Source organism: Myotis lucifugus, unplaced genomic scaffold (genome assembly GCF_000147115.1).
Source record: "Myotis lucifugus unplaced genomic scaffold, Myoluc2.0 scaffold_7, whole genome shotgun sequence".
NCBI lineage: Eukaryota > Metazoa > Chordata > Mammalia > Chiroptera > Vespertilionidae > Myotis > Myotis lucifugus.
Window position 1 is genome coordinate 3,458,902 of NW_005871055.1, and position 20,233 is coordinate 3,479,134.

At 40.6% G+C, this 20,233-nt stretch overlaps 1 protein-coding gene across 1 annotated transcript in view; it reads left to right on the forward strand.

Annotated features, from left to right (window-relative positions):
- Nucleotides 1–17,473: 17,473 nt before the first annotated feature.
- The window catches only part of TNFSF11 (TNF superfamily member 11), a 31,544-nt gene continuing 28,784 nt past the window's right edge, over nt 17,474–20,233 (forward strand). Inside the window, exon 1 of the mRNA XM_006083510.3 lies at nt 17,474–17,773. Coding sequence (XP_006083572.1) covers nt 17,543–17,773 — 231 coding nt within the window. The 5' untranslated portion in view covers nt 17,474–17,542. The remainder of the gene's footprint in view (nt 17,774–20,233) is intronic.

The following is a 20,233-nucleotide window of genomic DNA, read 5'->3' on the forward strand; positions in this document are numbered from 1 at the left end:
AAGACTCGTTTATTCTGGGAAATGGGAAAGGAGGGAGCAAAGGGAGAGAGACACCAAATCAAATGCCACAACTTACCTGCTACATTTCGGATAGAAGTGTTCAGGGGAGGAAAATAGCTCTAACCTGGAGCAGAGGAGTGTTACTTCTGGTTATATGTTCAAGATAGTAAAGAAAATACCAAGTCAGGAGATCATACCCCTACTAAAAAGGTTGTGGCCCTACCGAGATGGGTTGGAGGAACCTGGCTAGATTGCTAGGGCTGCTGTAACAAAGTACCATGGACTGGGTGGCTAAACAACAGGAATTTTTTTTCTCAAAGTTCTGGAGGCTAGAAGTCTGAGATCAAGCTGTTAACAGGGTTGGATTTTTCTGATAGCCACAAGGGAAGGATATTTACTAGGCCTCTCTCCTCGGCTTGTAGATGGTGGTCTTCTCCCTGTCTTCACATCATCTTTCCTTTGTATGTATCTATGTCCAGATTGTCTCTCCTTCTTTCTTCTTTTTTTTTTTTAATCCTCACCTAAGGATATTTTTTCCATTGTTCTTTAGAGAGAGAGTGGAAGGGAAGAAGGGAGGGAGAGAAAGAGAAACATTGATGTGAGAGACACACTGAATGGATTCCTCCCAAAAAGCACCCTGACCAGGGCTGGGGATCAAGGCTACAGCCAAAGTACATACTCTTGCTGGGAATCAAACCCAAGACCCTTTGGTCTGTGGGCCGACGCTCTAACCACTTAGCTAACTGGCCAGGGCCAGATTTTCTCTTCTTATAAGGAGGCCTTTCATATCAGATTAGGGCCCACCCTAATGACCTTATTTTAACAGAATTACCTCTGCAAAAACCCTAATTCCAAATATAGTCACATTCTGAGATTAGGACTTCAAAACATATAAATTTTGGTGAGCACACAACTCAACCTGTAACAAAGCCCATTTATTTCTGACAATGGTAATCTCTGGAATCAGAATATTTGCCCATCTAGTGTCTGTAGGTTTGGGGTCCTCAACTCTTTACACCAGTGAAGAATACCAACTAGCAACAATTGCATGCAAGACTCCGTTCTAACAGCAGGTACTGAAGGAACCACCTACTCAATCCCAGCCTAGATTGGACCTGTTCTCCAAACAGAGGAGTTACTGAAAAAGCAAGTTCTATGTTCTATGGTGAATCCAAAATACTCTGAAACTATGAAGTTGGGCAGTTTGGCTATGTGGTGGAGCCCATTAATTATAGTTTGTCCTGATTATATTTATTTGTCTAAGCTCTTCTTGGTATTACAGAGCTGCTCCTCTAGGACATTAAACAACACGCAAGTGAGAGCCCTGTGGCTCAGGTCTGTGGTGGGGAGGCACAGAGAAACAGGCTGCATGCCACTGGGAAGGGCTCTGCACAACATGGGCTCACCAGGTCCCATGGAGAGAAACCTTCCTGAGCACAACAGGGGTCCCAGGACTAGCTACTATCTCACTTAACATCAGCCAAACACTTCCTAGATTAGACTGATGGGTTTGGAGTGAGGGGGAGGGGTGATGAGGCAAGAGAAACACTCCCAAGTTCTTTCCTAAATGTCTTTGTCCCTGCCCCAGACTGTGGTAAAATAGAGCAGGGACCAGCTGGCCAGCCTTGTTTATTTAAGCTGTTGACTAATCTCTGAGTTCATGTGCTGAGCTGGTTCATGAAGTTCTTGAACTTTTATTATCCTTGGACTTCTGGCACAGAGAAAATGAAATAAGAAACTGGTACTATCTTTAAAAGAAGTCTATGGGATTGAGTGAATTGAATATTTGACTTTGAATTAAGAGATTCAAGGAATTCAAAGAAACGTGCATAATGTTTGTTGACAGATACTCTGTGCCAGGCGCTGTGCTTGCTCGGCTGGAAGTAAATTCAGAGTGAAAGTAAATTTTCTTCTTAGCTCTAGAAGAGCTCTACTCACTTGGGCTGTCTTTGGAGTCATTGCACCATACTGATCCTCAGTTTCTGTGAAACAATGTTTTAAGTTCAAAATATTAATAAGCATATATAAATTAGATATTTAAAAAAGTGAGTATAGAGCTGTGTACTCCAATAAGGTAGCCACTGCCTCTAGTGACTGGTGAGAAACAGGAAATTCAGTTCCTCAGTTGCACTAGCCGCGCTTTAAGTGCCCCACAGCGACACGAGTCTAATGACTACCATATCGGGCAGCACAAATATAGGACATTCTCATCATGGCAGAAGAGTCTATTGGACAGAGCAAATGTAGTTAAACCAATAAATAGGGGTTCATTTGAAATATTTTTATTTCAAAACATTTTGTAAACTTTGGCCTGTAATACCTGGAAGGGCTGGTTAAGGTTGCTAAATTATATCTCCACACTGCAGACTGGAAACAAACTTAAACGTTACCCAGAATACTTACCTATCTGAAGATTAATCCACTCCACAACATCCCCACCACGCCTCGTCCTATGTTGGGCTTGATAATTCCAACAATAGATATTTGCCTTTCAAGGCATGGATTTTATTGGTGAATTCCCCTTAGTCCAAAATGGTTGGCTCCTAGAAATGCTAATTTTTCTTTGAAAATATTAGGGAATTTCATATTCTTATGAATGCCTTTACAGATGAGTCACACAATTTCCATTACAATTGTGTATAGAAAGTGTAAATGTCATATGTAATTGCAAATGTCAAAAATAAAATGAGGTTATGCAGTTGTCTGCCCACTTGTTCTGTGGTATGCTAATAATAATAAAAAATACATTTGAACATATTACCATAGCCAAATGGATGACTTATTCCTAACAGTTATTTTACACATTTCTCAATAATTTTCTTTCTAAAAAATCTTTTACCATTGAAAAATGAATTTTCCAGATAAAAAATTAAGTTTACCTTTTATCACACCCACATCTTGAGAATGATAGTCAACCATGATAGAAATATTTCCATAGAATTTCTCTGCTTGAGTGAGCAGGGCATACTGATGTATTCCAACTTCTTCTCAAGGTCTTGTCATTGTCAACTCTATGCTGGGCTGGGCCAGTGCACCAGTGAGGCGCTCGGCCATGCAGCCCTGCAGCCATCCTATTCTGTGACCCTGCAGCCACCCTACTATGTGTGTTCCTTACTTATTTGATAATTCTTCTAACTCCTCCACTGCTCTCAGTGATCATTTCTAACTGCAATGGGCTATTCTTTACTACAGAGGATTTTTCATTGCTTCAATTCTTCGGTATCTTTTCATGCACATTGGATTTATGCTTAAAGATAAGGACTTGAAATGACTGTTCTTCAAAGATTCCTAATTATTGTCACTAAGTAAAATGCAGAGACTTTGGGGCAGCTCTTTTTCTCAATGCTCTTCCTCTTACTTTCATACTGACTGATGTTGACAGAAATCTAACTGGCTAATAAATGGTGCTGTGTAGTAGTCATAGTAACAATGACAATGCTAACAAGAATGATAAGATCTATAAAATGTATATATTAAACACTATTCTAAAGGTTCTGAATATGTTGAGTCATATTGTATTCATCACAGCCCCATAGGGTAAATATTGTTTTCTTTATTTTCAAATGAGTTAAATAAGGCATAGAAACACGGGCCACCCAACCAGTAAGCGGCAGAGCCTTGATTTACCCACAGGACACCTGGCCCCAGTGTCTCTGTTTTTAACCATTTTGTTTTAGGATAGATTTCTAAAGTTTTCACTCTGTAATAGAGCATGGACAAATGCATGTTAAACAATCATTTATTTCTGTCCTTTATTTTGCATGAAGACTGGTAAAACCCATGTACTATTTTATGAGAGGCAGCTTGGTATAACAGAAAGAACATAAAATCTTAAGTCAGCCAGAACTGATATAACATATGTTCAGGCATTCAATACATATTAGTTTGAACAAAGGCTCATTGGACTATCTTCAGAAATGGATTAAAAACTTAAATGTTAAGACACAAAACCATAAAAATCCTAGGAAAAACAGGCAGTAAACTCAGAAAAATTATTACTAAGAGCAATGTCAGAGAGTTTACTGCCTGTTTTCTTCTAGGCCATTTATGGTTAAGAGTCTTACATTCAAGTCTTTAATCCATTTTGAGTTTTTTCTTGTATATGGTTTAAGAAGGCAGTAGCTTCATTTTTTTTGTATATACCTGTTTAGTTTCCCCAACAGCATTTATTGAATGAACTGTCTTTACCTCATTGTATGTCCTTGCATCCTTTGTCATAGATTAATTGACCATATAGATGTGGGTTTATTTCTGGGCTTTCTATTATGTTCCATTGATCTATGTATCTTTTTTTATGCATGTACAATGTCATTTTGATTAATATGGCCTTGAACTATAGTTTGATATCAGGTATCATGATAGCTCCCCCTTTGCTATTTTTGTCTCTCAAGATTGGTGTGGTTGTTCGGGGTCCTGGGCAGTTCCATACAAATTTTAGAATTATTTTGCTCTAGTTCTGTGAAAAGTGCCATTTTGATAGGGATTGCATGAAATCTCTAGATTGCTTTGGGTGGAATGGACATTTTAATCATGTTAATTCTCTCTCTCCATGTGCACGGTATAGGCCTCCATTTATTTGTATATTCTCCAATTTCTTTCTTTGATGTCCTATAACTTTGTGAGTACAAGTCTTTTACTTCCTTGGTTAATTTATTCCTAGGTAATTTATTTATTTTGATGTAATTGTCAATGGCATTCTTTTCTTAATTTCATTTTCTGATGGTTCATTATTGGTGTATAAAAATGAAACTTATTCTGAATATTAATTTTGTATTCTACTAATTTATTAAAACTTATTTATCACGTCTATATTTTTATAAATATATATATATATATATATATATATATATATATATATATATTTTTTGATTTCAGAGAGTATAGGAGAGGGAGAGAGAGATAGAAACATCAATGATGAGAGAGAATCATTGATGGGTTGCCTCTGGAAACCCCCTATTAAGGATCAAGCCTGCAACCCCGGCATATGCCCTGACCAGGAATAAAACCATGACCTCCTGGTTCATAGGTCAATACTGAACCACTGAGCAACACCAGCTGGGCTAATTTTTTTTTTTATGGAATCTTTAGAGTTCTATGTAGTATCATGTCATCTGCAAATAATGATAATTTCACTTCTTCCTTTCCAATTTATATGCTTTTTATTTCCTTTTCTTATCTGATTGCTGTGGCTAGAACTTCTAATACTATGTTGAATAAAAGTGGTGAAAGTGGACTTCCTTGTCTTGTTCCTGATCTTAAGGAAAAAATGTTTAGCTTTTCCCCATTGAGTACGATGTTTGCTGTGGTGTGTCATATATGACTATTACACTTTCAATAATGTTACTAACCAAAAGTTCAATGTTGTGATTCCATGTTAAACATGGAGATATTGAATCCTTATTGGAAGTATCTTACAGAAACCTTCTTCATAGAGACATAAATCGTAAGGGCAAATGTATTATGAAAATACTGACAAAGAATGAGAATTCTCATTCTCAGAAGTTGGAGGAGAGGGAGATCAGGGAATAATGTCATTTCAATGAAGACCAGATCTAAAATATCCAAGTTTTTCCTACATATAGTCATAGGAAAATAAAATAGCAAGATGTTGGAAACTACTTTTGGGACAGGTAGTAAATATGATTAACATAATAATCTTAGTAATACAGCCAAAATACTTAATCCCTGAAGAAAAAAAAAAGATTGCTCATGAAATAAATTAAATTGGGGAATAGCAGGCACTTAAAATTCAGCATGTCCAAAATAAGACTCAATTGTTTTTTGCACCAATCTTCCTACACCTGATTTTTCTCTGGCGTTCTCTCTCCTTTAGACAGTACCACTACTTCGTCATCCATCTAGAAACCTGAGTCACCCTTGACAGTTCTCCTTTTCTCACCCTCGTCGAAGTTGCCTTTTCCTTCTAAATATCTCTGTGATTGGTTACCACTTCTCCATTTTGACTCTTTATGCCTTAATTCATGCATCCATCATTTCGGCTTATACAATTGCAGCTATCATCTAACTGACCTTCCTATTTCTCCTTTCTATCTCTTACATGTCACCATCCTCTATTATGTCAAAATAAATTTTCTAAAAACAGTCAACTGGTTGTGCTCTTCCTTTGCTTATTGTTGTCAATGGACATCTGATGTTTACAAGATAAAATCCAACTCTCTAAACAGTTCAAAAGGCTGTCCAACATCTGTCCCCAGCCAGATCAGAGGCCTCTTGCACTTTAGCTGCTGTCAATGTGCTCTCTTCCTCAAATGTGCCTTCTTCTGGGTCTCCAAGCCTTTGCCCACATTCCAGAAATGCCAAACTCAGTTGGTTGACTCCACAGACTCCTACTCATCTGTGAAGACCCAGACTCATTAGAACTTTTGTGAAAACCTCCTGGACTCCCCCCTACAGAGTTAGTTGAACCTTCTCTGATTACTTGTAGCATTTGCTTCGGACTTCTAAGACAGCATAGAGAAACCACATTTTAATTTGGCTTAAATATCTCTCTTACCTACTACATTAAGAGGGTAGGAACTGGTAGGAACTTTTCCTGGCTATTAAAAGTGCTTATTTAGCGAACAAATGAAAGAGATTCAATGTCTTTGGCAGGGGGTTTCAATACAATTTCATAGAAAGAGAAATTTATAAAGTCAATGACCAAATAGTTATTGAGTGTTTTGTTAAAATTGTCTAGTAAAAGGATATTTGGATGAGATACTTTTTATATCACTAAATTAAGATTATAAAATATTTGTTGCTTCTTTGTTGCAAAGACTGTGCATATTTATGTGGATATATATTATATATAATTAAAATATTTGTTTACTGCAAAGATAGCAGATATATATTGTATATATGTATACACACATATATATTTAAGTTATGCAATAAAAAGAAAGAAGATCAAAGACTTTTAAAAATAAGTAAATGGCCCTACCCAGTTTGGCTCAGTGGATAGAACCTTGGCTGTCAGACTGAGGGGTCCCAGATTCCATTCCGGCCAAGAGCACATGCCTCTGTTGCAGGCTTGGACCGGGTCGGGGAGCATGTGGGAGGCAAACAATCAATGTGTCTCTCACATCAGTGTTTCTCTCTCTCTGTCTCTCCTCCTCCCTTCCACTCTCTCTAAAAATCAAGGGAAAAATATCCTTGGGTAAGGATTAAAACAAACAAAAAACAACAACAAAAAAAGTAAATTTATAGAAGTAGTGAGATAAACAGATTAAATATTACAAGATAATATTTGAAATAGTAAGTTTAAGTGCGATTTTGATTCATAATGACTTCATTCTCTAGCATCACCAAAATCTTCTATTTTCTTTATATGAATTCATCCACCCAGGCACCCAAGGCAGAGGTAGAGGCATTAATCAGTCACTTCTCATGTTTAGTCATCAAGTTCTATCTCTTGTATTTCTTAAATACTAAAAAAATAGAATCACTAATATAGTCCCACTCTCTTTTAGGCACTATTCTAAGCACTTAATCTAGATTAATTTATTTAGTTCTGCCCACAAACCTATGGTGTGGGCACTCCTATTACCATGCCTATTTTATAAATGAGAGTTCAGAGAGGTTAAATACATTGCCCATGGTTGCACAGACAGGAAATAGTGGAGTTACTATTTGAACCCAGATAGACTAGCTCTAGTTAGTATACTTAACTCAGCACTTGACTGCCTCTCCTCAGGCTGCCTGCCCCAATCAGTCAGGATTAGATCTTCCTTCCCTGCCCCCACTAACACTCACTTAGATGCCTACATCTTCTTCTCACAGGTCTACCTGCTTCCAGTCAGTCACATCTCAACTCCAACCTCAACTAAGCACCCAAAGTCAGATGTTTAAATTGCCCATCCAATACCACCTCCATTCTTAAAATATAACAGTGGCTTCCTATTTTAAACTTGTTTTTACTGTTACTATAGCTGGAAATAGTATGCTTGTTGATTTTGAGCATAGGACTTTGTCTTCAAGTGAAAATTTAATGGAAAACAATAAAATATTTAACTTGACCAGCTCTGATTAAAGGTCTACGCTTGTGATGGGCTGATGGTTCAAGAAGGGGCCCTAAGGAATCCCTAAGTGGAGATTTGAAAGCAGCATGAGAGATACTTGAGAAAGCCAGGCCACTGGTTCCTGCACCAGCCAGACAGGTGAGAAACAGTCCTGGAGGCCTAAGGGGGATAACAGACAGAACAGCTGCTGAAGAATGCAGGGCTGGGCACAGCAGGATCCCCAACAGCGTCCCAAGGCTCCGTGTTTTTCTCCTTCAGGGTACCTCCTTTCCTCTTGGCCTCTTCCTTTCTCTGGGCTGTGGGACTCTCTTCCTTGCATCATAATTCCCAGATTTTAATGTCCCAGACCTTTGTTTGACTATTTGCCATATCTAGTGGAAGTAGCCTGCACTATGTAAAGCCTTGTCAAGATAGCTCTATCAGATAGATAGTGGTTGTCAAAAAGTGTTCCTCAGACCCAAGGGTCTCTGAGACCAGTTCAGGGGATCCTCAAGATCAAAACTATCTATAAAGTAATACTAAGGTCATAATTTGCTTTTTTTTTAAACTTTGTAGACATTTGCACTGATGGGTAAAATGCTGGAGCCATAGCACAGCTGGCACCAAATCAAATACAATTGATATGAAAACTGCATTGGTAGTTATTGTATTCTTCACTGCTACACACGTCATGGTTTTAAAAAAAAAGCCAGTTTCACTGAAGAATATCCCTGATTAAGCAGTAAGAATTTTTATTTTTATTAAATCTTAACATTGGAGTATACATTTTTAAATGTATGAAGCACTTCTGCTACATAAGTATGATTGTCACATGGAAAAGCACTTGTGTGATTGTTCAAGTTGCAAGATGAATAAATACCATATAGATTAGCTTTCCAGATTTAGTACTTGGCAGATATTGTCTGGAAAACGAACAAAGTGGGCCTGTCACTTTAAGGAAAACAATTGGCAGTATTTGTTGCCAATGAAATAATTCAAGCTTTCAAGGAAAAATAGAATTTTTCAAAACTTCTATCTATTACTGTGAACTTAGCTTTCTAATACTAAGGCTTTACTGATAAAATCAGTGGTGGTATTAATGAATGAAGTTTTTTCATATTGTATTATAAAAACTGTCAACATTTGGAAGATCTATGGAGCTCAGTGAACACATATTTTCTAATGACCAATGCCTGATGCAAAATTATCTCTGGGTAAGAGATCCATTCAAAGGAAAAGACAGACCAATGGGTATTATTATAGCAGAGGAGAAAAATTTCACTGATGGTTTTAGATTCCACAGTGTAGCTAATGGTTAAGAAATGACCACTTGTTGTGCTTTGGTGTAATAGAAAAGGAGAACTCCACAATTATCTGGAAAGGCAACTAGACTATTCCTCCCTTCTCTAACCATATGTTTGTGTGAGGCTATATTTTCTTCATGCAACTCTAGGAAAAACAATGCATCACATCAGAGCAGGTACAGAACAGAGAGGAGAATACAATTGTCTTCTATTAAAAATTGTAAAAATAAACAACGCAACTCTTTTCATTAATATTTTTATAGTTATTTTTCACAAATTATATTACATGTTACCTAAAATGAGTAAAAACTGTTCTGTTTGAATTTCTACTAGGGTAAATGTTTGATACATATATCTATATTAAAAATGTTTTTGGTGTCTTTAATTTTTAAGAGAGAATAAAGGTCCTGAGACTAAAAAATTTGAAGAACTACTACTATGTTGATAATTATATAAAATCTAAAAATCACTTAAGTTCAAATTTTCTTAGGTTCTATAAGCTTGATATTAAAATTCTATGATATTGGCATTAAAAGTACATATATTTATTCCTTCATATTGTCTGGGCATATTATGCCTTTAAGTTTGCTGTATGCTTTCCTCATTTAATTAGACCAAAAATATATTTTAAAAGTGATATTATTTGGGGTACTTTCCTCTTTAACACTCAGTTTTCTGTTCAACTCAGTCCTCTATTATTGGAATGGCAGAAATATTTATATATTATCTTATTTCAATTATTTATTTATTTTAAAAACATTCACTAAACATTGTGTTAAGACAGTAGAATGAAGATAATTAGTTCCTTCATGGAGCTTACAGTCCAGTAGGTGAGACAGAGAAGTAAATTACGAGAGGAATCCAAAGGCAACAAAATCTCAGACATATGCCAAAGCAATTTCTTCACTGATACAGCTCCTAGGGCATTGGAAACTAATGAGAAAATAAACAAATGGGACTACATCGAAATAAAAAGCTTCTCACAGCAAAAGAAACCATCAACAAAACAACAAGAAAGCACACTGCATGGGAGAACATATTTGCCAATGTTATCACCGATAAGGGTTTAATCTCCAACATTTATAGGGAACTCATACAACTTAACAAAAGGAAGATAAACAATCCAATCAAAAAATGGGCAAAGGACCTAAATAGACACTTTTCAAAAGAGGACATACAGAAAGCCAAGAGACATATGAAAACATGCTCAAAGTCACTAATCATCCAAGAAATGCAAATCAAAACAACAATGAGGTACCATCTCACACCTGTCAGAATGGCCATCATTAACAAATCAACAAACGACAAGTGCTGGAGAGGATGTGGAGAAAAAGGAACACTCCTGCACTGCTGGTGGGAATGCAGACTGGTGCAGCCACTATGGAAGACAGTATGGAGTTTCCTCAAAAAGTTAAAATGGAACTCCCATTTGACCCCGTGATCCCACTCCTAGGAATATATCCCAAGAAACTAGAAACATCAGTCAGAAAGGATACATGCACCCCTATGTTCATAGCAGCACAATTTACAATAGCTAAGATTTGGAAACAGCCTAAGTGCCCATCAGCAGATGAATGGATTAGAAAACTGTGGTACATCTACACGATGGAATACTCTGCTGCTGTAAAAAAGAAGGAATTCTTACCATTTGCAACAGCATGGATGGAACTGGAGAGCATTATGCTAAGTGAAATAAGCCAGTCAATGAAAGAAAAATACCACATCATCTCACTCATTTATGGATAATTAAGACCATTATAAACTGATGAACAAAAATAGATACAGAGGCAGAGCAACATTGAACAGACTGTCAAACTACAGCGGGAAGGCCGGGGAGGGTTGGGGGGTTGGGTAAGAGATCAACTGAAGGACTTGTATGCATGCATATAAGCATAACCAATGGACACAAGACACTGGGGGGTATGGGAGGCCAGGGGAAGGTCAAGGGGAGAAAAAAAAGGAGACATATATAATACTCTTTGTAATACTTTAAGCAATAAAACAATTTTTTTAAAAAGTGATATTATTTGGGGTACTTTCCTCTAACACTCAGTTTTCTGTTCAACTCAGTCCTCTATTATTGGAATGGCAGAAATATTTATATATTATTTTAATTATTCATTTATTTTAAAAACATTCACTAAGCATTGTGTTAAGACAGTAGAATGAAGATAATTAGTTCCTTCACGGAGCTTACAGTCCAGTAGGTGAGACAGAGAAGTAAGTTAAAGATTACAAAAAGAAGTTTTGGAGCTGTTATCAACATATGAACATCTATACTAATAATAGAGGAATATGCAAATTGTCCAGGATGCCATCACAGTAACAGTAATGACCGAACAGCAGGCTGCATGGGGCGACAGGGCCTGCAGGGGAGTTAGTAAGGGATGACCAAATGACTGAACAGCAGACTGTGTGGGGCGACCAGGCCAGCAGGGGGAGCAGATGGGAGCAACCAGGCTGGTGGGGGGGGCAGTTGTACATCCTCCAAGGGGTCTTGGATTGGAGAGGGTGCAGGCTGGGCTGAAGGGACCCCCCATGCACAAATTTCGTGCACCGGGCCTCTAATCTATATAATAAAAGCCTAAGTGACCGTTACAGCAGAACGACCAGAATGACCGGTCGCTATAATGCACACTGACCACCAGGGGGCAGACACTCAATGCAGGAGCTGCCCCCTGGTGGTCAGTGCACTCCCACAAGGGGTGCGCCGCTCAGCCAGAAGCCGAGCTCACAGCTGGCAAGTGCAGCGGCGATCGTCGGAGCCTCTTCCGCCTCTGCGGCAGCACTAAGGAGCAGCAAGGAGGCGGGTGGTAGGGAGCGAGGGGTTCAGGACTGCAAGAGGGCACAAGCCGGGCTGAGGGACCCCCCCCCTCCTATGCACAAATTTTATGCACCGGGCCTCTAGTATTTAATAAAGAATCATAGAGCCCAACCTAGGAGCATTAGTACTTGGGGCCTTAACTGAATGAAGATAAGCCAGGGGTCATGTGAAAAGTCAAGGAAGGGAAATCCTGGCAGAAGAGGCTGGATGACCAATGATATAGAGGTGAGAAATGGGAGGGTGCAAGTACTTTTGTGTTGTTGGGGCATAAAGTGTGAGGTTGCAGGGGAAAACTGAGGCAACAAAGGAAGTGGGAACCTGAAGATAATACAAGCCATGATAAGGAGGTTGAGAGTAATCTGACCGACTAGTGGTATTTAAGGGGGCTCCATGAAGCAAAAGCAATGACTGAAAGCTGCAGGTCTGTGGAAATGCTTTGTATGGCCAACCAACATGCTTAAGGTGGATTTGAATACATTTCTCCAGTTTGTCACAGTCTTCAACATTCTCCATGGTCTTGGTCTCTTGTCTCTCCTCTTCTTGTTCCTTCATTTCTTATATGTCCCCTGGCATATAAGACACTTAGGCCATCTGTGTTGTACTGTCCATTTGTGTCCCACAGGTGTCTCTCATCTAGTTTTTACTTAAACCCTTGTTGCTCAAACCCTTGATATATGAAGTACAGCCCCTCCCCCCAAAATAAAATTTAAAAATTTTGGAAAACAGTGACTACAGAATCTCTTTTCAGGATATTTACAATATATATTTGTACATTAATGCCACTGCTAAGAACTGCATTAAACATAAAACAACTAATGTGTTGCTTAACACAGTATTTTATAAGCGGATCTGACCATGGGATCACCCCTTTTACTAAGTGAATGCCAACTAACATTTCGAACAGCCATTTCACAGTGTGGCCTGGGAATGTCTAAGAGTCTCTGAGATCCTCACAGGGGTTATTTCCTTTCTCATTCTCATTCTTTCAAGAATGTACAGTGGAGTGTTCCAGAGACTGCAGGATATGCAATATTATAACACATAAGTACAGAAGTGGTTATGAGAATCTACAAAGCCAAATATTAAAGGGTTTTGAAAAAACGTAAAACAGTGTCACTTTTCTTTATACTTTAAAAAATGTTTTGTTTTGTTGTTTTTTTTTTTTTAAATAAAACTGTACTATGTTAACATGCTAATAGGTTAAAAAATCTCTTAGTTTGGCCCTACTGGCTGGCATGGCTCAGTGGTTGAGTATCAACCTCTGAACTAGGAAGTCACGGTTTGATTCCCGATCAGGGCACATGCCCAGGTTGCAGGCTTGATCCTCAGTGTGGGGTGTGCAATAGGCAGCCGATCAATGTTTCTCTATCATCATCAATATTTATATCTCTCTCTCCCTTCCTCTCTGAAATCAACAAAAATATATTTTTAAAAATCTCTTAGTTTGGATTTCTAATATGCCAGGTATCTACAAATACAACTCATATAAAGAAAAACTCTTTGGGGTCCTAAGGCCCAAGAGTTTGAACATTGCTGACCTAACAGAATTACTAGTAGTGGATAACTATTATTTTTGCCTTCCCAGCAGCACAGCATCAACTCCTTATCTTTTTGATATATGCACTTTACTTTTCTTTTGGGAATTATCTCTCCCCTCCTCTTAGCTCATGAGATTCAGATCGGGTTAACTCAATTGTCTGGCTAAAGGGAATGGCATTTGATTCAGGCCTATATCCAGCCATGCCTGAGTCTAGACCTAAGCCTACATTTTCAAATGCATGAACCAATAATTATTGTCACTTCAAAAGAATTCTGTCTTAATACACCAGGTTATGAGGAGATACAGTTTGATAAATGTTAATCTAATTACATGTTGTTTGTGGCTGAGTAGTGATAAAAACTTGAATCTTCAGTTGTGTTGGTCTTGGCATCACTTAATATGCATTAGTGATGATTTAATTATTTTTATTTTGGTAACAAATTAACTGATTACCTGATTTCTCTCTATATAAAAGCCTATGAGACCTGTCGACCATTCGACCATTCAACAGTTTGACCAGTAGCTATGATGTGCACTGACCACCAGGGGGCAGACACTCAATGCACAGGCATGGAAATGTGGAACAGACTGATGAATCTCAGAGGGAAGCTGGGAGGGGAGAGCAGAAAGAGATTAACCAAAAATCTTATATGCATACTAGAGGCCCTTGGCCTGGCCTGCGGGGATTGGGCTGAAACCAGCTCTCCAACATCCCCCGAAAGGTCCCGGATTGCGAGAGGGCACAGGCTGGGCTGAGGGACACCCCCCCTGGCCTGCCAAGTGCATGAATGTTGTGCACCGGGCCTCTAGTATAATGATAAGTGTACTAATGATTTCACAGTAAGACATATAAGTCCAACAGGGAAGATATATTAAACAAATAATTACAAAATCACAATCATCCTCTGTTTAAGATAGCCCCCTGGTCATTTTCTCCTTGGGTAGCTATTAGGGATTTGTTTTAATCATTATCTTCAACCAAAGTGCCTTCTCTGACTCTTTAGAACAGGTTAGGCCCCATTATTATTAAAATGTTTTCATTGTTCTTGTACTTTGCTTTTAAAACAGTTATTACTATTTTAGTTAATTATTTGTTAGGTGATTTGTTCAATATGTTTTTAGAGTGTAAGCCCCATGTTCTGTTTTGACCACCACTTTGTTCCTAGGGCCCAGCTTAGTGCTTGGTATATAGTGGGTTCCCACTAATGTATCTGTAGAGTGAATGATTAAACGCATGAGTGTCATGACAGAAGTTAAGGGTGCCTTGAAAGAGGGAGCCAGCCCAGGACTTCTGGAGAAGGGACATCTGAGCTGAGAGAGGAAGGACAGTAGGAGAGTCATCCTGAATGGGGAGATGGGAGAGAGGTACACTACAGCTGGGAGTAGTATCTGAAGCTGATGTGTAAAAAGAATCTTGAGCCAGAATGTGAAGGACATTTGAGGTTTTTATCATCGAGTTTAGACTTTTACTTAGAAGTCATTGAAAGATTGGAAACAGGGAAATGAGAGATCTTTTTACTTTAAAAGGAAATCTTGATCAGTGTGTACAAAACGGTTCAGGGGCAAACAAGACTGGAGGTAATGGGACCAGTTAGGTGATGTGACTAATTCAGGTAAGAAGCTGTGGCTTTGACTGGAGTAGTGGCAGAAGCTCTGTGGATCCCTTAAATCATTTTTTATTCAACGTGTATTTACTGTGCACCTACTATGTAACAGGCAATGGTCTAGGAAATGGGGATAGAGTGGTGAGTAATACAGATAAAGTCCTTGAAAATATTGGGTTTACATATGAATTGGGGAGTGGAATGCTGACAAATGAGTATGTAAATAAATAGGCAAAAAGAGAGGTTCACTGTCTTTGAAGGAGCAACCGGTAGACTAAAAGTGGAGTTTCCCATCCGGCCTGTGGGTATTGGAATACAATGGATGACATCTTTAGAATAATAAAGGGAAAGAATTGCTCCGCGGTAGGAGTGTCACATGAAGAACTGTAGAAATGTAATACATGTAATATATGGTCTGGTCCTATGTACGGAGCTCTGAATCATGCCTGACCATGATGCAGAGATCAGAGGAACCTTCTTGCAGTCTGAGTATGAAGATGTTAAGGAATAAAAGCCATGGATAAAACAATGGGGAAACACGGAAGGGCTGCAGTAAAGTCATTGTGGGTTAGTTGTTATAACACATTTAAAAATCTTTGGTCCTTATAAAGATTTAGAAAAAGTTTGAAATATAGAATTGTTTCCCAAAAGAAGAAGAAGGACAAGGAAGAGGAGGAAAACAACCCCACTTCCCAAAGCTGACAAACAGAAAGTAGAAAGAGGCCCAAGATTGCAAGGAGTAGAATATTAATGTGAATTATTTCTGTATTAGATTTTGAAATAATTCCCCTCTTTCCCTAGCAAACTGATATACATGCATATATAAATGTTAAAAGCACTTCTGAATTTGAACAAATAATTTAATTTGTATGGGTGCTTTTTTATCCAACCTGGGTACGCTTCCTCAATGTGTGCTGAGTTCTAAGTGTTCAGTTGAGGTCACCAGCTTTAATAACTTCGAGATGCTCCTTTTGTGATAAATCTTATCTAAAGAAGTGCCCATTAGAGAACTATGCAAAAAGAGGACACAACATTAAAAAGCATTAATGAAAAGTGGAAACATCCCAAGTTTTTCTAGGTTTCTAAATTGGCCAGAACCTCCCATACTTCCTGCTGAAGATGTATCAGAATTTGTGAGCAATGCTCATATTTTCATTTTATCACCAAGAACACAATTCTAAATAGAATCTTTTAAAAAGCACTGGAAAGTTTTCTTTAGCAATGAAACTAACATTTAACTACACCACCAGCTTTGTGTAACATTCCTTTCCTGATTGACAGTTGGATGAGCCCCCCTGGGGTTGCCTCCATGGGGCGCAGACCGCTCCTACCTTTAGGGTACTGCAGGGAAAGAACTGCCAAGCGGTAGGTGTGGTGCATGAGGAACTCCGTAGGAATGTAATGTATGATTCTATATATGAAGCTACGGGGTCCTACCACTCTCTTTTTCCCCTTTTCTTTTTAAAATCAGAGTTGGTACCTATAGGCTCTCTACTGCCACTTTCAAAACCTGCCTGCTAAAACCACTTTGAGGGCTCAGAACAGAGATTTGGGAAGGGCGGAGGGGTGGGGGTGGGGGTCTGTTTTCCTAAGTCCGCCAAAATACTAATTCAGAACCTAAATTTGGAGCCATGATAGAGACTGCAGTCTCAGGACCCCTGAGGATGGTCCTTGCTGATGTATTTGGGGAAGAGGTGTGCGGGGTGGTTGGGAAGGACAGGAAGGAGAAACAGATAGGAAGGGCCTTCACGGATGGCCAAGTCCTATAGGGGAAGCTGAGGTTGAGGAATGCAAATTGCCTGGGGGACGTCTGACGTGACCTTTAAACCCGTAACTGAGACATGGCATCTGCATCTTCCCTGGCCCATCGCTGGGAACTCCAAAAAGGCAGCTGAGGATAGACCAGTGGTGTCTGTAACCACTGGAACAACCCACAGTCTCCTCCTCGGAGGGCCGATGGGGGAGGAGGCTTTTGAGTGAGAGAGTAAGAGAGAAGGGAGGCTAAAGGAAGGGGAGCCAGAGGTGGGAGTGGAAGAGGCAGCCTCACCCAGGGCTGATTGGCTCCCGAGGCCAGCCCTCTCGAAGCGGTTTATAAGAGTTGGGGCGCCCGGGCGTCCAGCTCGCTCGCCCGCGCGCCCGGAGCAGCGCCCGGCTCTGAGCGCTCCCGGTCGAGGCCCGCCTGGCCCCGCGCCGGCTTTGGAGTTGGCCGCGGGCACTTGAGCGAGGGGAGAAGCGAGAAGGAGGGGAGCGCCCGAGAGAGCGGGCGGAGCGCCATGCGCCGCGCCAGCCGAGACTACACCAAGTACCTGCGTGGCCCCGAGGAGATGGGCAGCGGCGGCTCCAGTGCCCCGCACGAGGGCCCCCTGCACGCCCCGCCGCCGCCCGCGCCGCCCATCCCGCACCAGCCCGCCGCCGCCTCCCGATTCATGTTCGTGGCCCTCCTGGGACTGGGGCTGGGCCAGGTCGTCTGCAGCGTCGCCCTGTTCCTCTACTTCCGAGCGCAGGTGAGTGCTCGCCTCCCCAGCGGGCGCGGGCCGGGCGCACCCACCTCGTTTCTGCCTCCCGCACCGGTGGGAAACTGAGTCTGGACGGCTCGGTTCACCAGCTCTTGCTGATTCCGGAGAGGAAGGTGACTAGAGAGAGACGGTCCGGCTCGGGGGCAGCCTGGCGCGGGGCCGGGCGCGCTGGCCCTGGTCTCCGTGCGCGCACCGGTCTCGCAGCGCGCGGAGGCTGAGCGCGCCTGGGCTGGTGCTTTTGAATTTCCCCCGGCGAGACCGCATTGGTCGCTCACCTCTTGTGCAAAGTATTACACTTTCCCTTCCTTCCAGTTCTCTGTGGGAGCTAAGAATTAATTTATGCCCGGTTAGGGGGAAAACGAGCGCCTTCACTTAAGCATGGGGCCTTTCTTCCCTTCCCCGCACACCAGAGGGTCTGGGTGCCCGGGGCCAGCTGCTGTGTAGGTACCGTGTGGTCGGGTCCGCGGTGCTAGTGGCGGGCAGACGGCCGCTGGAGCCCCGGGTGGGGATGCCCAAGTTGCTAGAAGGGCCAAATGACAGTGCGGCCAGAGAAACCAGGACTCGCTCACGTGGGCTGGAAGAAGAGGGAAGGACCCAGGCGCCTTCCCACCAAGGTGAGCAGAGGAGGGCAGCAAGGTGTGTGTGATGGTGGCCAGGTTCTCTCCCCTGACAGAGCCTCACGACAGTCTAGCAAATAACCAACCTTTTACCAGATGAGGACGACAGCTTGGAACGGCAGAGATAGAAAGGAAGGGGTAAATGTGTAATATTATGCTTTCTGGTGGTTTATGCTCTTGTGTTTTCTTGGAAATTGCAGTGCAGTTGGTTGGATTCATTCAAATACTCTTGTCTGGTGCTGTGAACTCTTTCTCAGAGGAAGTGGAGGGCTGACTGTGCATTTTTTTTTGTTTTATGGGAAAAGAGAGTTGGGTTTGGACTTCATTGGTTTTCAGATTCAAAGGTGATTACTAAACCCAATTGGATGCATCAAAACATGGCAATGCCTGGGGTTGTGTGGGTTTTTGACACGTGTCAGAGTTTTGAACTCCATTACTTGATATCATAGGCTTTTTGTTAAGCTTTCATTATCCACTAGTTTGCGTTTTGTAGAACTAGTTTGATTATCTACTAAAACAAAGGTAGAAATAATATGTGCAATACTTTAGAAAATTTGTATTTGTGTAGTAATAAACATAATCCATTGCAAGATTTTTTTTCTAAAAACAACTTTGAGTGATTTACTTGCAACACAAATCTATATGAAAGTAAGGAAATGTTTTTCTTTCATTGGAGTATGCTGCCATCAAGAATGGGTGGTTTGCTCTAGCCAGGTTGGCTCAGTGGATAGAGCATCAGCCTGCGGTCCGGGTTAGATTCCGGTCAAGGGCAGTACCTCCGTTGCTGCCTTTCCGGGCACGTGCAGGAGGCAACCAATTGATGTGTTTCTTTCACATCAATATTTTTCTCTGTCTTCCCCTCTCTCTTCCACTCTCTAAAAATCCATGGGAAAATATCCTAAGGTGAGGATTAAAAACAAAAGAATGAGTGGTTTATTTATTTTCCCATCTAGCATGTTGTTTTCCCCACCCCCATTGAATGCTTGTGTATAGAGTGCCTGCATTGCACATGGCACTATTAAGTACTATGCAGTATGAGTTTAGAACCATTGATTCAACATACAATGTCCACTGACTATGTGCATGGCATGGTGCCAGTAATGGAGAAGCCTACAACAAAATACTTAAAATTTTTAGTCAAACAAGAGGCCAGCATTCAGAAAAGGGCCCGAAGAGGCACTAGTTCTCTACCTGTTATCTTCTCTAACATCTGTGAGATAGGACATCTTCACAGCAGTAATAGTGAAGTGAGTGTTCAGCATTGGAAGAGCAGTAGGGAATAAATGAGTTCTAGGGACCATGAGCAGTTTAGTTTGGCAGGAACCTTGGCAGTTGGGTAGCTACATAGGAAAGAATAACCTGCTGGGCTCTTATTATAGTTGTTCAGCTTCTTGGTAGGATTTCTCAATATTGATGGTCTGGTGTGATGAGGGGTATTGCCTTCTGATGATCACCTGTCATAACTTAGCAGTCTTGATGTCGCATGGATAATAGTGAAGCCCTTTTCCAAAATAAACATATAAGTGAGCCTAGCTAGAAAATTTTCATTTGGAGAATGTAATGTAATAGTATTTCTGGGTACGATTTTCCTAAATGGCACAAAAATTAGTTTTCTCTAAGACGTATGTAAAATATATTAGCCATTACTCTGAACCCAATTTTGCACTGCATTTTAAAAGGTTACCTCCTTCAGTAAAGAAGTAATATTAGGAGCAACGTGTTCATAAGAATACACCACTAGGTCTGGTTGCATTTTATTGAGAATGAGATCTAAGTTTGATATCTAGAGAGGATGCCTGATAATTTAGGGGTAAATTTTGAAGTAGTTACA